At 51.3% G+C, this 14,804-nt stretch overlaps 7 protein-coding genes and 2 non-coding genes across 9 annotated transcripts in view; 6 read left to right on the top strand and 3 right to left on the bottom strand.

The window, feature by feature from the left end:
• Positions 1-133, top strand: part of nbp35 (Fe-S cluster-binding ATPase) — a gene marked incomplete at both ends in the record, with an annotated part of 1,253 nt that extends 1,120 nt beyond the window's left edge. Inside the window, one exon of the mRNA XM_001211526.1 lies at positions 47-133. Coding sequence (XP_001211526.1) covers positions 47-133 — 87 coding nt within the window. The remainder of the gene's footprint in view (positions 1-46) is intronic.
• Positions 134-507: 374 nt separating this feature from the next.
• On the top strand, positions 508-622 carry ATEG_10442. Its single transcript has one exon. It is a non-coding gene; the product is annotated as a tRNA-Ser (tRNA).
• A 1,018-nt stretch (positions 623-1,640) lies between these two features.
• Positions 1,641-3,039, top strand: ATEG_02349 (pepsin-like aspartic protease; the record flags this gene model as incomplete). Its single annotated transcript, XM_001211527.1, has 3 exons — positions 1,641-2,020; positions 2,080-2,843; positions 2,909-3,039. 3 exons carry the CDS (start codon positions 1,641-1,643, stop codon positions 3,037-3,039), a joined length of 1,275 nt encoding a protein of 424 aa, XP_001211527.1.
• Positions 3,040-3,375: 336 nt separating this feature from the next.
• On the bottom strand, positions 3,376-5,002 carry ATEG_02350 (uncharacterized protein; the record flags this gene model as incomplete). The annotated part of the gene is made up of 6 exons (XM_001211528.1): positions 3,376-3,516; positions 3,580-3,737; positions 3,803-4,042; positions 4,100-4,701; positions 4,748-4,843; positions 4,968-5,002. 6 exons carry the CDS (start codon positions 5,000-5,002, stop codon positions 3,376-3,378), a joined length of 1,272 nt encoding a protein of 423 aa, XP_001211528.1.
• Positions 5,003-5,607: 605 nt separating this feature from the next.
• ATEG_02351 (uncharacterized protein) lies at positions 5,608-6,689 on the top strand (the record flags this gene model as incomplete). Its single annotated transcript, XM_001211529.1, has 5 exons — positions 5,608-5,644; positions 5,702-5,907; positions 5,962-6,115; positions 6,170-6,481; positions 6,547-6,689. The coding sequence occupies 5 exons, from the start codon at positions 5,608-5,610 to the stop codon at positions 6,687-6,689; spliced, it is 852 nt and encodes a 283-aa protein (XP_001211529.1).
• A 593-nt stretch (positions 6,690-7,282) lies between these two features.
• ATEG_02352 (alpha/beta hydrolase) lies at positions 7,283-8,693 on the bottom strand (the record flags this gene model as incomplete). Its single annotated transcript, XM_001211530.1, has 7 exons — positions 7,283-7,430; positions 7,484-7,594; positions 7,776-7,828; positions 7,883-8,034; positions 8,082-8,319; positions 8,376-8,576; positions 8,631-8,693. 7 exons carry the CDS (start codon positions 8,691-8,693, stop codon positions 7,283-7,285), a joined length of 966 nt encoding a protein of 321 aa, XP_001211530.1.
• Positions 8,694-9,522: 829 nt separating this feature from the next.
• Positions 9,523-10,774, top strand: ATEG_02353 (uncharacterized protein; the record flags this gene model as incomplete). Its single annotated transcript, XM_001211531.1, has 4 exons — positions 9,523-10,029; positions 10,079-10,152; positions 10,210-10,660; positions 10,721-10,774. The coding sequence occupies 4 exons, from the start codon at positions 9,523-9,525 to the stop codon at positions 10,772-10,774; spliced, it is 1,086 nt and encodes a 361-aa protein (XP_001211531.1).
• Positions 10,775-12,084: 1,310 nt separating this feature from the next.
• ATEG_02354 (fungal specific transcription factor domain-containing protein) lies at positions 12,085-14,016 on the top strand (the record flags this gene model as incomplete). The annotated part of the gene is made up of 4 exons (XM_001211532.1): positions 12,085-12,300; positions 12,359-12,768; positions 12,824-13,429; positions 13,491-14,016. 4 exons carry the CDS (start codon positions 12,085-12,087, stop codon positions 14,014-14,016), a joined length of 1,758 nt encoding a protein of 585 aa, XP_001211532.1.
• Positions 14,017-14,208: 192 nt separating this feature from the next.
• On the bottom strand, positions 14,209-14,292 carry ATEG_10457. Its single transcript has one exon. It is a non-coding gene; the product is annotated as a tRNA-Gly (tRNA).
• Between the last annotated feature and the right edge of the window lie 512 nt (positions 14,293-14,804).

Below are 14,804 nucleotides of genomic sequence, written 5' to 3' on the forward strand. Positions count from 1 at the left end.
GCCATGTTATATTTTCCAGCGGGTGCATCTGATCAGCGCTTCTTAGAGGTCTAATGGGTTTGGCGTTTATGGAATGGAGAAATGTGATACCATATTTAAAACTGCTGATTTGGCCGACACGCGAGAGTATTAGACATATATTTCTTTTATTTCTCTTTTTGTTTGTGATCATACTGCCATCAATGCGTGACACATGCTTACCTGCACAATAAGATACTGAAGAGAGGGTGTATGGACCAGCCAATCGTACTCATGAAATGCCTGGTGATTTGGTAGCTCTAACCCGCAATGGATCATGATGGAATTCAGCAGCAGCATGTGCAATTGTGCCTGAGGAAGGATCTTCCCCAATACTAGTAGATTGGAGCTGCGTGTTGTATACCATGGCATTTTTGGCTACTCATCATCCACTATCACACCAGCTCCTTTCTTTCCACTTGAAAAGTGCCGAATTTGGTAAAAATGGGCTATATAAAATCAAACTTTTTTGCCTCTGGTTAACAAGAAGTCGGTGTGGCGCAGTGGTTACCGCGTTCGGCTGCTATGTACTGATTCTCCGATCAGTTACTCTATAGTTGACCGGATTCCTTCGGGTTCCTGGGTTCGAATCCCAGCGCCGACGCGCTTCTTTTTTTTTTTCTTTTTTTGCTCTACTTTTTTTTTTTTACTTGCCTTTTTACCTCTCTCTCTTCTCTCCTTTCTCCACTACTTAGTTAGTATTCACCCAAAAATACAGTGAGAATGTTTACCCCCTCTCCATGAACAGGACTTTTTCCCAACATTCGAAAACAGAACCATGCTCTGTGTGTGGGGTATGCTGACGCGACCTCGGGCGTCTCTGCAGGAACCACCCAGGGCTGAAGACAACGAGTGATACGTATGTCGATTCGCCACGGCTGAACTCCGGCTGGCGCCAGGCAAGCGCTGAAACAACATGCCGGGCTGCTGATTGGGCTCCCACATCCGGGCGTTTCGGGGTTTCAGGAGGTGTCGGAGGTGTCCATCAGCGCTCCCTGCAGGCTGGGCGTCTGGACTGTCGCAAATGACATGCGCAAGACACCGATCTGCGACGCCTCCGCCGTGTCAGCCAGATGAGCTGTCGCCGACGGCGGGTCTGCCCAGGAAACGCCCAGAACGCCATGGAGCCAGCGTTGTCCTTGATGGGCTGGGTTTTTGTCCATTGGTGGAGTTATCCCGGTATAGCAGGCGTCTGCTATCGAGTCGGTGGGTGTTTGCATGAGAGCGCAAGAGGCCTTCTTTTTTCTTTTCTGTTGTCCCCCTTTAGTACTGTTCTTTCTTTTCTGCTCTTTCTCTCCAATTCGATTCTTTTTGTGTGTCGGCACTCTCTTTAGATTGTTTCTTTATTTAGGGGATCTGTGCTGTGCTCTGCGAGACAGTCATCCTCGATTCTTTCATTTCTCTGCGCTTTTCTTTATTCTTCTGTCCTTTCAGATTCTCGCGGGGATCCAAGTCAGGACTTGGCCTTGACACTCATTGCCTTTGGGACCGTTTCTCTCTGCGAGAGAAGAGGAGAAAAAGAACTAGAAGGTCGAAGGTCCGGGCATACAATACTACATCTTCGACCGCTGGACGTAGAGGGGCTGGATTGCTCTTAGACTACTCAACGCATCCAGACCACCATGAAGCTCCCCGAGTCCCTTTTAATCGCCCTATCTCTCAGCTATGGAGTGTTGTCGGCCCCAACCCCCGGACAACCTCAACTGAACGGCAGGTCCTTCAAAGTTGAGCGAGTACGGCGTGGTGCCGGCACGATCCATGGCCCGACAGCTCTCCGCCGCGCATACGAGAAGTTTGGGATCGTGCCGATGGACCTTGGAATCGACTTGGATGACTTCGTGCCCATCTCCAAGCACGCCGCGTTGCAGCAAGACGTAGCGGAGCCCGATCAGACCGGTGCGGTCAGTGCGGCCTCAGTGCAGAACGATGCAGCATTCGTCTCTCCGGTTAAAATTGGCGGCCAACAGATTGTGTTGAACTTTGACACCGGTTCCTCGGACTTGTTAGTACCATCCGAACCTTATTATACTTATCAGCTCACTAAACTGACGCTTATCACAGCTGGGTACTGAACAGCCGGCTTCCCAAGCTGGACACGAGGGGTCGCACCGTTTATAACCCTTCCAACTCGTCCACGTTCAAGCAGATGAAAGGCTCCACCTTCAACATCACCTATGGCGACACCTCCTTTGCGTACGGCGGCGTGGGCACCGACGTTGTCGACGTCGGCGGCGTCACCGTCCAGGACCAGGCGATCGGCATCCCAACGACGGTGTCCTCATCATTCCTGGAAGACACCTATTCGAACGGCATTGTCGGGCTGGCGTTTTCCAAACTTAACACGATCTCGCCCAATCAGCAAAAGACCTTCTTCGACAATGTCGCCCCAATCCTGGACGAGCCCGTGCTCACAGCCTCCCTGAAGAGCGACGGCGTGGGCGAGTACGAGTTCGGCGTCATCGACCACGACAAATACCAAGGTGACCTGGCCAACATCACCATCGACTCGTCGAGCGGGTTCTGGGAGTTCGTGTCGGCGTCGTTTTCGGTCGGTGGTGGCGCCCTGCAGGACGTCCGTGACGTGCGCCGGTCCATCGCCGACACCGGTACCTCGCTCATGCTGCTGGACCAGAGCGTCGTGGATGCATACTACAAGCAGGTTCAGGGAGCAGTGTATGTCAGCAGCGCCAGTGGGTACATTTATCCGTGCAGTGCGGTGCTTCCGAATTTGACGATGGCGGTTGGCGAGAAGCACTATGCTACTGTGCCCGGGGAGTATATGAACTTTTCCGAAATAGGTACCAACAAGACAACCGGCGAGACAGGTGAGTAACTCACCCTTGTAGAATCCTGTACTGTTCGACAATGGCTGCTAACTCATGATGGTCAGTTTGTTATGGGGGCGTTCAATCCAACCAGGGAACCTCGATGCAGATCTTCGGCGACGTGTTTTTGAAGGCGTTCTTTACTGTCTTTGATCTGCGCGGACCATCGCTCGGCCTGGCGTCGCCTAATTTCTGATGGAAAATTGACCCATAGATCTAAAACTCTAGGTGGTAATGTACTTAAGATGTGGGGGCTGTTGGGCATTGTAGTTTAGGTAAATAGATTGACCATGCATATAGATGTCCGAGATCAATTCTGATAGGATAAGCTGTGAATATCACCTAGAGTTGCTCCGTATCCAACCAGCCTTACTGACAATGCTTTCTTTCTGTTATACCTTCGAGGTCCCTTCTCTACAACGGGTATCTGAACGAATGGATTTGAAAATCAGTCAAATCAGCGAACTCCTCATTAGCAACATGCTGGCGTACTACCCCACCTTGACCTTGTTAGTATCTCACACAATATTATTCACCAGAAGGTGTACTGACTTTGGGAGTCCAGGGCATCTTGCTTATCCCGCTTGTAATTCCAATACCAATGGAGAAGCCCGAAGCAAGCAAACAGTATGATCGTGAACGCCAAGAATGCCAGCATCGTGTACTTGGCTGTCTATATCGGAAGTGTGGTCAGCTCACAGCATCCAAATATCAATAGGCCGGTAACTAGACTAACATAGTAATGCGGCGCTTCATGGCCCAGGAATGTCTGCGGGCCAGAAATGTTGCCAACAGCGTATCCCAACTGGTAGGCAGCACCAAAAGCGAGCTTCTTGGTGCTCCCACCGACACCGGCAGTAATGAATGCAAGGATCGACAGGACGCAAATCGGATCTACGAGCATTGTCTGGTTAACTCTGTAGTCGGAAGCGCTGTCACAATGTCAGTGTTGGACATACATTGCATAGTGAGTATATAACCCCCATATCTGGCGGTGATGTTTTCCTCTGGGATGGTGAACATCATGATGACCCCAATGCAGCCCAGCACCACGACATAGATCCCGCAGATGGTCCGGTTGGTGTACTTTGCCACGAACAGGGCCACAACCGTACCCGCGACGACACAGGCACCGGTGGCCATACTAAGAAGGGTGGTCGTGTTCGTGCCGTATCCGAATCCTGAGATGATAGTCGGTCCTGCAAGGGCGCATGATCAGCGAGGGAGAGTACCACCCTTCATCCGAGTCTGCCTACCGAATGCAGTCAGACCACCGTTTGGCAGCCCCGTCGAACACATCATCAGAAACAACAAATACAGACGCACATCGCAGAGGGATTCCTTGAGCTGATTCCAGTTGAACCCCCACATCTCAGTGCCGGTCTTGTTGCCGCGGACTCGCTCTAGCGCAATCGCCTTCTCGTCGTCCGTCAGCCAGCCGGCATCGATTGGCGACGCCGCGAGGAAGAACAAAAGCAGCAGCCCCGTGACGAAGGTGATGCCGCCGTAGAAGATAAAGAGGCCCTGCCATCGGAAGCGGTCCGCCTGGTTGATAGCCCAGGCGAAGAACCCGCCGAGCACTTGCGCCCAGCCAGAGGTCGAATACCACAGGGCCACGCGGGTGACCTGCTCGCTGCGGGTGTACCAGGAGCTCGTGATGTAGATGACGGCGGGCGTCGTGCATACTTCAATCGCGCCAAGGAGAAAGCGGACCGTAGCCAGCCCGGCAAACTCATGACAGACGGCGTGCATCGCCACGATAATGCCCCAAAGCATGCTCATGGTCCCCAGGTACTGGGCCAGTGGGAACCGCTGCATCAAGAATGCTGCTGGGATCTCGCCGAACAGGTACCCAAAGCTACATGTCGTTAGTATTGGAGAAGTGGAGAGAAGTTTGTACTCACTACACGATGGAACCCAGCCAGTCGTACTGATCTTCGGTGAGATTTGTATCCGGCTTTGATGCCCATGATGGCGGCAAATGACAGGCTGTTCTTGTCCTGATAGCTGCCGTCAGTGATGGATACAAGAAACATGGCCCTCCGTTGGATTGCCTACAAGCAGCTGGAGGACATAAATGCCCAGCACCAGCGGCATAATCCGCATATCAATCTTTCTAAGCACCCGCTTTGCTTCGGGCGAGTCGAGATCGATGTCATTTTGGTGACTTGCCAGAAAATTCAGTGCTTTCGACTTTCGAGCCTCATCTAGGTTGACGCCAGCTGGGGCCAGGTCCGCAAAGCCAACGGGTCGGTTATACCCCTGAAGCTTTGTTAGCAAGTCATGTCGCCGTGGAGGGTGACACGTACAACACCAACACCAACTTCCACATCGGGAATATCTGGGATCTCCTTTTTGCTCTCAGACATGATGGAATATTTACCATCTCGGAGGATACACCGTGAACATGGCTCAATTCCATATATCTGCAAGCCCCAACATGAAGGAACAATGCGGGGGATGCCGAGAACAGGAGATAACGGATATCGCACTCATGCCTTGATAGGGATAGGAAGTGATACCCACGAGGCAGAGGGATGTTCGAACATCAGCCTGGATACGGCTTTCCCGTCCGGATATGGACCACCACGGCTATGTACCATCACTGATCAATGTACGAGGCGCTATGGAGGGGCACTTCCAGCCTCGCAATGGCATATATATGCCACATTGAAGAGGATCAGATACAGTCCGAGGAGAGAACTCAGCCCAGCTATCTAACACGAATCCAACAAGTCTCACTTGCATCCGACGTAACTTCACCATGGCCGAAAGACTGGTACCTGTCATTTCCCTCAAAGGTAGGCAGCATACTACGACCGAGCTACCGCAAGACTAAAAATGTGAGAACTCTGTAGACTTTGACACCAGAAAAGAGGAGATCACTCGGCAGTTGGTCGACGCTGCAGAGACGGCTGGATTCCTTACCCTCGTGGACCATGGAATCACGGTAGATGAGATTGAGCAGCAGTTCGCCATCTCCAAGTCCTTTTTTGATCTTCCACACGAGATCAAGGGAAAGACTCCCCATAGTAACAAGACCAACAACGGATGGGAATACAAGGTAAGCTGACCCGAAGGCCTCACTGCGCACATCCTACAGGCTGATGGATGTCAGGCCCAACTACGTCCCAGCACGGGTCTGTATGATCAAAAGGAGTCACTATGGCTCCAGCGCGGGTCGGAGTGGCCGAGTGATGAAGATGTGCCAGGGTTCAAGCAGGCTACCAGCGACTTTATGGGGAAGTGCGCGACAATCTCCGACCAACTGTGTAAGTTTGATGACAACGCTTCGACTAGCATGAGTGAACTGACTAGATGGCCAGTTTCTTGCTTCGCAGTTGCACTGGGGTTCCCCGAAGACTACTTTCGCGTTGCCAACGACGTGACCAAACCAGACTGTCTAACTCAGCTTCGTCTCATCCACTACCCACCTTCGGAAAACGCAGCAGGCACCTGGCGCGCTGGAAGCCACACTGATATCGGCTGTCTCACCCTGCTGTTCCAGCGAGATGGAGAAGATGGCCTGGAGATCTGTCCAGGCCGTGAGTCGCACACCAGCTTCGCGATGGGCGACACTTTCACGCCTCTTCCCGCGAAGACAGGTCAGATTGTAGTCAACATTGGTGATATGCTTAGTGAGCGAACGCGGTCTGCCCCCACTAGATGCAGAATATACGGTCCTAATATACCTCTCCCACAGTGGCATGGTCGGATGACCGCCTGAAATCCACATTCCATCGAGTGCGAGCCAGCGACGTTGGCAAATCCCCGTCGCGGTACTCAATCGCTTATTTCAATCAATCGAGACGGGACTTTGTTCTTCAGGGCCCCCTGAAGAAATAGTAAGTGAAGCCCTATGTGTGCTCAGGAAACGCGCTGCTAATCCGGGTCCTTACATAGTCCTCCCATGACCGTTGGAGAGTGGTTTACCCAGTCAGTCGAGAGGAATTTTGCCCAACAGCAAACTGCAGTTGCGAATTGATGGAGTATCTTGTGTATCTATCGTATATCTTGTTTGTTGGTGTGGGAGCATTCACCTGATTAGGATTCCATAGTCTGAATACTTAGTAGCTCGTTGGTTTTGATGTATGAGATATTAGGCACTGTGAACGAAGTTATGGCACAGATATGCTCTTTGAAGACTTAGGGCATGAAGAGATTAGACATAGATATAATTTTATTTGCCTCAATGGAGTTGGAAGTTTCATAGTACCTATTTTTTACCACTACCAACCTTGACCCCGAGTCTCTGTAATGCTTTCTACAATAGGGTCGGGAGACTGCTGACGTAAAACATGTTGAATTTTGTTTATGTATCATGTTCATTTGCTCTCCTCTATCCCTAATCCCTGTAGAAGTGCTATAGACCACTATTTAAAGTCGAGTCACTCTCCCGCGTCCATCATCTACACTCCCCTTGCGACCTGTCAGCCACATTAATCATCTCCTGCCAGTATTTCCAGCTGGGAATTGGTACAAACAATACCTTGTTCTCTTTTCTCAACCTTTTCCACGCAGGACCGGACAAATTCCAGCAACTTCTCAGCCTGAGCCGAATCCGTCGTCCCGATGGACAAGACATTACTGTTGAGGCCATCAGCAAAGGTGAGCCAACGAACCGGGAGAATTGAACGAACCTGACGTGATTGTGTTTGTCCTGTACGTGGAAACTGGGCAGCGTACCAGAAGGCTTGCTGCGTTCGCGGTACGCATTGAAGAAGGCCACGGTAGCATCGGCTGTTTCTTTTCTGTACGCCCCAAGCATTAGTAAGGAATACAGTCTCCTGCAGAGAAAGTAAGGCCAATTGCATACACCTCCCATTTGACACTTCCAATATAGACCGGCAACTGTTCGGAATCCCTGATTTGGTGTCAGCACGAGAGGTTTATCCAGTATCGGGGACTAAGGTCATGCGTGGAAACACTTACAACAATGGAGAATCGTCCGGCAGAGTCTTGAACAGACCAAGCGCGGATTTAGGCTACAGTGAATGTTAGAATCTAAACAATCTCCTGCCGGATCGCTTTCGACTTACACCCCAGACCTCCTCCTCATCCGATCCGTAATAATGTCGAATGACTCTTTGCCGGACGGGCTTTCTCCTATCGAACCAGAAAGGCACGCTCAGATAGATGACACCCGCAACAGGAGGGAAAATCGGTAGCTCAGGTGTCCGCTTGGGGTCTCCTGTTTGGAATCAGATAAGGCCGCTTGGATTGATCAATGGTCCTCACCTGCAGCGTATAGGTTCATAGCAATATGCGCTCCGCCAGAGGAGTGGCCCAGGAGTACGACCTTCTCTGGTGATCCTCGTCCGTACTTTTGCGCACCGATATTATGAAAGACCCATTCGCGAGCCATTTGCATATCATCTGCACCTCCAGGATAGACAACGTTCGGAACCAGGCGATGGTTGGCAAGAACGGTGACACAGCCGTGTTGCGAGAAGAAGTATCCCACATTGGCCCAGCACTGGTAGTACATGCTTTAGTCAACACTCGAATGCAGATTGAAACGGGAATAGGTACCTTTTCACTCCATCCCTTGTCCCCGGAAAAGAATCCTCCTCCATGGACAAACAGCACCACCGGCTTTCCTTCTCTCTCGTCGTCAAGAGGGAAGTATACATCCAACCGGTTGCGCTCGGCCGGCCCATATCGTTCATCTTTCACCACACCAACGTTTTCGGGCGGGTTGCCATAAAGAGGCTCATACAGGCTCCTCCAGCCCTACTTATTGTCAGCGCCAGAAATACCATTGCCCTCGCGGTCGTGGGCGTCTACCTCTTCATCGCCGAGGTCGAATTTGACCGTGTCCTGTGCAATCTTTGCGAAGACGGCGTCCATGATTTCTTTCGCAGGTCACATTCGATGATTGTCACAGATCTCAATAGATCAAAGTCTTACAGTTAAATAAATCTCCGCAACCCTCAATCCCAGAGAAAACTGAAGGGTGATATCCGGGCCCCGCACGCCGGTGTCCTGCCCATACCCGAGATAGCTGAGGACCCTTTTCCGCGCGAGCAACAACTGTATGGGTAGTTTTATTTGTGCAAGACCGAGATTTAAATACCCGAGCTGCCATTTACGCCGTTCGTAGGATGGACAAGCGAGGACATCGCCATTTTGCTCTTGACCGTGCCTGCTAATCACGATGTTAACGAGGTATGTCTGCATCCGCATGTGAATTGCAAGGATCAGCTCCATTTCTTACGATTTCCATCTTTGACAGGGCCGAGGTCAGCCAGCATCGGTCCAAAGACAGCTGCTGGGTGATTATCAGAGGGAATGTTTATGACCTAAGTTCATACTTGGATACTCATCCGGGTGGTCCCCGTATTATTCTCAAGTATGCTGGGCGGGACGCGACGGAAGAATTCGAGCCTATCCATCCGACAAATGTAATAGAGAAATATCTATCACCAGAGTATACCATTCGAATTGAATCACTTCCTACGACTCGCCTAACATGCATCTAGACTGCACCTAGGCCCTGTGGCAGACCCCAACCCAAGTTCCAACTTGGACGTGGCACCAGGAAAAACATCCGTGTCACAGGCCTCGAAGCGCAAGAGTACACGACCAAAACTCCGGTCTATAATCAACATCCAGGATTTCGAGCGCGCTGCTTCCCAGATCCTGCCGCCGCGCTCGTTCGCCTGTACGTCTCACCAACATGATGCTAATCCACACGGCTGATAAAGGAATTGCCTTCAATTTCCCAGTCTTCCAATCCGGCGCCGAGGACGAATTCACGGTGCGATGGAATAAAGATAGCTGGCGAACCATTCGGTTCCGTCCGCGAGTCCTACGGCCCATCCGCAGCATCGACCTGACAACCTCCATCCTCGGAACAGAATATTCGGTGCCGTTCTTCATCTGCCCCGCCGGGGGTGGCAAGCTAGCCCATCCTACTGGAGAGGTACTTCTGACACAAGCGGCCGGAAAGCACGGCGTTCTACACTGGGTATGCAATATGGCTGGGTGTAGTCAAAAGCAAATTGCAGACGCGCGTGGGCCGGCACAAACGCTGTACTGGCAGATATATGCCATGAACGATCTGTCTGTGACAGAGAAGGAAATAAAGCAAGCGATTGCGTTGGGGTATAGAGGGTTCGCGTTGACTGTGGACGCGATTTGGAGTGGCAAGCGCGAGCGCGATTTGCGCCTAAGTGTTGACGGCGTAAGTATGAAGTGTCTCAAATTAGTGATGACTGAGTTAATGAGGCTAGGGTGACGATTCGGATGTAGATCAAGATGAAGAAGCGAACGATGGATTTGCCAGTGGTCCGACAGTGAAGCGGTCGTGAGTATTTCTACATCGCCGGGTCGACCAATGAAAGCAAGAACTCACAAATGATAGCCCAATCTGGACCGAGTTCGACTGGCCCTCGTCAATTGCATGGCTCCGAAAAATTACAAATCTACCTATTGCGATTAAAGGTATCCAGTCTTGGGAAGACGCGGTACTGTGCATGGAGTACGGAGTGCACCCGTGGTTGTCTAATCACGGAGGCCGACAGCTCGAAGGAGCTCCTTCTGCTGTCGACACTCTCTTAGCAATCCGGAAACACTGCCCTCAGGTCTTCGATCGCTGTGAAGTGATTGTCGATGGGGGCATCACGCGAGGCGCGGATATCGTGAAAGCTCTTGCATTGGGCGCCAGGGCCGTCGGACTCGGTCGTGGATTTCTTTACGCATTGGCCTTTGGAGAACGAGGTGTCAGTCGGGCGATCCGGATACTGAGGCACGAGGTTGAGACGACGATGGCTCTTCTTGGGGTGACGAACCTTGGCCAGCTGAATCCATCCTATGTAAGTCGGACCAATTCGAACGAGAACGCCTTTTTACTCACAAGATATTGCAATAATCAGGTGGATGTCTCAATGCTTCAAGATGGCCTCCCATTCCCTCGCTCCCATCTCTAGAACTTCCTTGCGCCGATCTATATAGATGTTCCACAAATTAAACTACATCCGTTGAGAACTAGAGCATCTACATCCATTCGATAGATCGCTTTGAATCGTCCAACTTGAGTATACCGGCACCTAGCATGTGGACATTACTTGGGTTACGGCCAACACTGTAGAGAGAGCTCAGCTTCAGCTATCACTGCGTCGACTCCGTAGCAGTCTGGACTAAAAGAGCGGCAACCACAATTGCCGGGACATAACCGACAAGCGGAGAAGAACACACCAGCTTATCCATGAGTGAAGAATGGCAGATAAGCAGCTCGGTACATTTCCGTCCTATCTAAGCCTCTTCCAAACTAGCCTTCCTGTTTATCCCCGCAGTAGATCCGGTTTAACAACCGGCGCCGGATAAGGGACGGATATGGACACGAAATGCCTCGGAGTTGTACCTGGCGCCGTCTGGGACAGATAGAGAGCACTCCATATGTTCGAGTATACTCAATAGGGACATGATTTATTTAAATTCCAAGACCCTTGATAGCTCTGCTATTTGTTTCTTCTAGAGGTTTATATTTATACTGGCAGTCCCACGTATCCTTCTAGATAAATCTTAATGTGATCATTATAAAAAGTAAGGTTACAAGTAGGCTATTGACCGCCAGGTCCTCTATGACTTGAAGCCATGGTGGCATTTCTCTCCTCTCACCCCCTACCAAGACGCTATTCAGCACCAGATAATGCGCAGAACATCAATGCGGGGTAGATTCTAGGGATTCGGATAGATAAGCGTTCATACAGTTGGAGAGACTCCTTCATCTACCAAGTGTGTAGTACACGCATTGCTTTTCCACGTCCAATATATTCAACTACACATAAAGTCTGATACGTCTTCCTCTCTATGCCCCGTCCCAAGGTGCGCCCCGAAGATCGACAACGATCCAGCCGTGCATGTCAGGCATGCAAGGCCCTAAAGATACGATGCGACTCACAGCAGCCTTGCGCCTCTTGTCTGCGTCGAGAACAGCCACATGCATGCATTTATACTGGGACCGATCGTCGTCGTCGAAGGCAGGGTGTACTCCCTCGTTATAGCCGTACCCACGCGATTGACCAGGGCGGTTGTCCTCCAAATTTGGACATCAATAATGAAATCGATACGTCGTTCCAGCTAGATAGTCTGTTGTCTGGCGTGGTGACTCCCGAGTCAAGGAGTGACGACCATCCTATACAGACCAGTCTGCCAGAGCAGGCATCCAGCTCATCAAAAGGTTCAAAATTGCTACAGTTGTGTACCTCCTTTTCGTTCTTGTTACGTCAGAGGCTAAATGTGTATCACAACAGTGTACGTGGGTGAAACTTCGTCCTTATCGTTTCTACATTTCTTGCGCAAAACAGTCAAGGGGTATGTGGGTTCGGTTTCTTTTACGGACTATGAACGATACCACACAGTTCTCGAGGCGGATCCTCATCCTCCCTCGAGCCTCAATCTGAATGCTACTTCAGAGAAGATCACCTCTTGGATGAACTACTATCACGAAGCAGTATGTCTTAGAAAGCATCAGGGGAATCAAACGCGATGGTGCACTAATCTCGGGATAGACGAGCGGGATTCTCGACCTCTTCACTGCACATGAAATACACACCCTATTAGCAGCACGGGATCTTCCATCGAAATCCGCATCGCATTCCTCTGTGAGTCGGGAGGACGCCGCTGCGATGGATGTCGCCATAGCCATAGGAGCCCAGGTCAGCGGGTCAGAGGAGGACGCTTATCTAGCAAACGGATACTTCTACCGCGCGCGGCAACTGGCATTTGACGACATGCTGATGGGCCAGAGTCTGGGGACCGTCCGAATCTTCCTCCTGATGTCCTTCTACATGCTGGGTGCGTGCCACCGCAACGCCGCTTCTATGTTCCTCGGGGTAGCTGCGAGAGCAGCCATTGTCCTCGATCTCCATAGTCCGGACGGTTACTCGGATAGTCTCCCAAAGGAGGAGCGTGACAGCAGGTACTCCATATTCTGACCATTCCTGTCAACAACGGATATTAACTGCGCCTGTCAGACGACGGATATGGCACAGCACACGCATCCTCGACGTCCTGAGCAGCTTCGTACTTTCCAGACCGAAAAGCCTACCAGTCGTGCGGTGTGTCCCCAACGCCATTGAGAGCGAGAATGCCGAATCGGCATTCCATGCCATCGTCGACGGGTGCACCCTCCTCGAGGACATTGTCGACACTCTCAGCAAGGACAACATCCTCCATGTTCCCGCGGCCGAGGACCTTCTCGCACGTCTCCGGCAGTGGGGTCACGGCCTCCCGATGGCCCTTCGCCAGTTCCGCTTTCGCCAGGCTGCTGATAGCAGTTCCGCTGTAGAGACTGTCGATCGACAACACCTTATAGGCAACATTCATGTGTCGTGCGTGTACTATTTTGCTGTGATCCTCGTCACTCGTCCGTATCTCATCGCCTATCTCACATCACGTCTGCATGGGAAGGCGCCAGACCATCTGATCAGCGACCCGGTCGAGGCCTCCGATGTGAACATAAAGAACAACAAGGTCTCCAAGCTCGCACAAGTGTGCGTCAGTTCTGCGCTGTATATGGTCGACATGTGCCAGCGGGCAAAGGCGGCGGGGCTCGCTTTTGGGAATTTGTGTCTCCTCAAGTACGTTGCTCACTACCTCCATACACTTGTGACCTGGTGGCTAACGCTCAAATCACCCCAGGGCATGGATCTTTGGTGCCGGCCTCGTCCTCGGATTCTCCATGTTCGCCGGTGAACCCCGCCGCGATATCGAAACCATTTTCGACAACTCGTTAGACCTTCTCAACGATATCGGCCGCACCAGCCCACAGGCCCGTCTCTACCACCAGATCCTGACCAGCTTCTCCGAGGCGGTGACCCGATTCCGCCATCGCGTGGCGGGGGAGGTCCGTCGCACTGTGCAACATTACATGGACCAGATCCTGGTGATCGATCCGCCGGTGGATGTTACTACTGCGGCTGCCGGCGCGCGACACGGTGTCTACGATGGCTGGGAGGATGAGTGGGCTGCCGGGGCGATCATGGGCCTCGACGCAGGTTGCAGTGCTCTGGACCCTGTTTCTGATGGGACGAAAGGCGCGCAGACACTGCTACAGCTGGCGGGGTTCCGGGACCAGAGCGAGTGGGATGAGATTGACATGTCGTTGGCTGAGGGTCTTTTTCCTGATACAGAGCCTTTCGATCAGTTGTTTTATACCGTTGAATAAACTGATAGTCTTCAGTTTGGAGGGTTTAGTGGACTATGCACATTGCACATTTGTAAGTGCTGATGGACGTGCATAAGCAAGGTCCACGAGGACCGCTAAATAAACAAAAGACGCTCCGTCATGAATCAGGAATCGGATTCCATGGGCTTAGTTAGGTTCTTGATCGGGATAAAAAGATCACAAAAACAAAAATGCATTGACGGGGAATCGAACCCCGCTCTGCCGCTAACACCGATAAGTGGAAGGCGGCAATCATAACCACTAGACCATCAATGCTTCTTGTGCAAAATATCTTCCTTAATATATTTAAGCCTGGATACATGCTTCGTCAAATAGGCTACATATACATGTTGAACAACTCTGCATGGTACAATGATAAATAGAATCTCCATACTGCCTTGAGCCCGCTTCCTGCGTACTCTCGTAGCAAGCAGGTATCAAGTAAGATGTTAACTACATTACGTGGTTCTTCTATCAAGCGATGCACCTTCTTTGTGTGAGATATATATTGTGGCCGCCAGAACAATCTGATCAAAGAAGTGCCCTGACAACCACTGGAATCATGGGCATGCCAATAGTGCCAAGTATTTCCATATGTTAAACTGAGACATATTTGCCTGAGGCACCGTGATGTAGATCCCAATGGCAAGCAGTAGGCAACCAGGCGCGCTTTCAATTGAGACGGACAAGAAACCGCGACCAAGTATCAGACACCTCTCGGAACAACACCATGAACAGTATATGCGCATATGGTGCATCTATTTAGCCAAGCTGGGATCAACCAGAGG

The sequence above is a fragment of the Aspergillus terreus genome, genomic scaffold (genome assembly GCF_000149615.1).
Source record: "Aspergillus terreus NIH2624 scaffold_3 genomic scaffold, whole genome shotgun sequence".
Taxonomy (NCBI): Eukaryota; Fungi; Ascomycota; class Eurotiomycetes; order Eurotiales; family Aspergillaceae; genus Aspergillus; species Aspergillus terreus.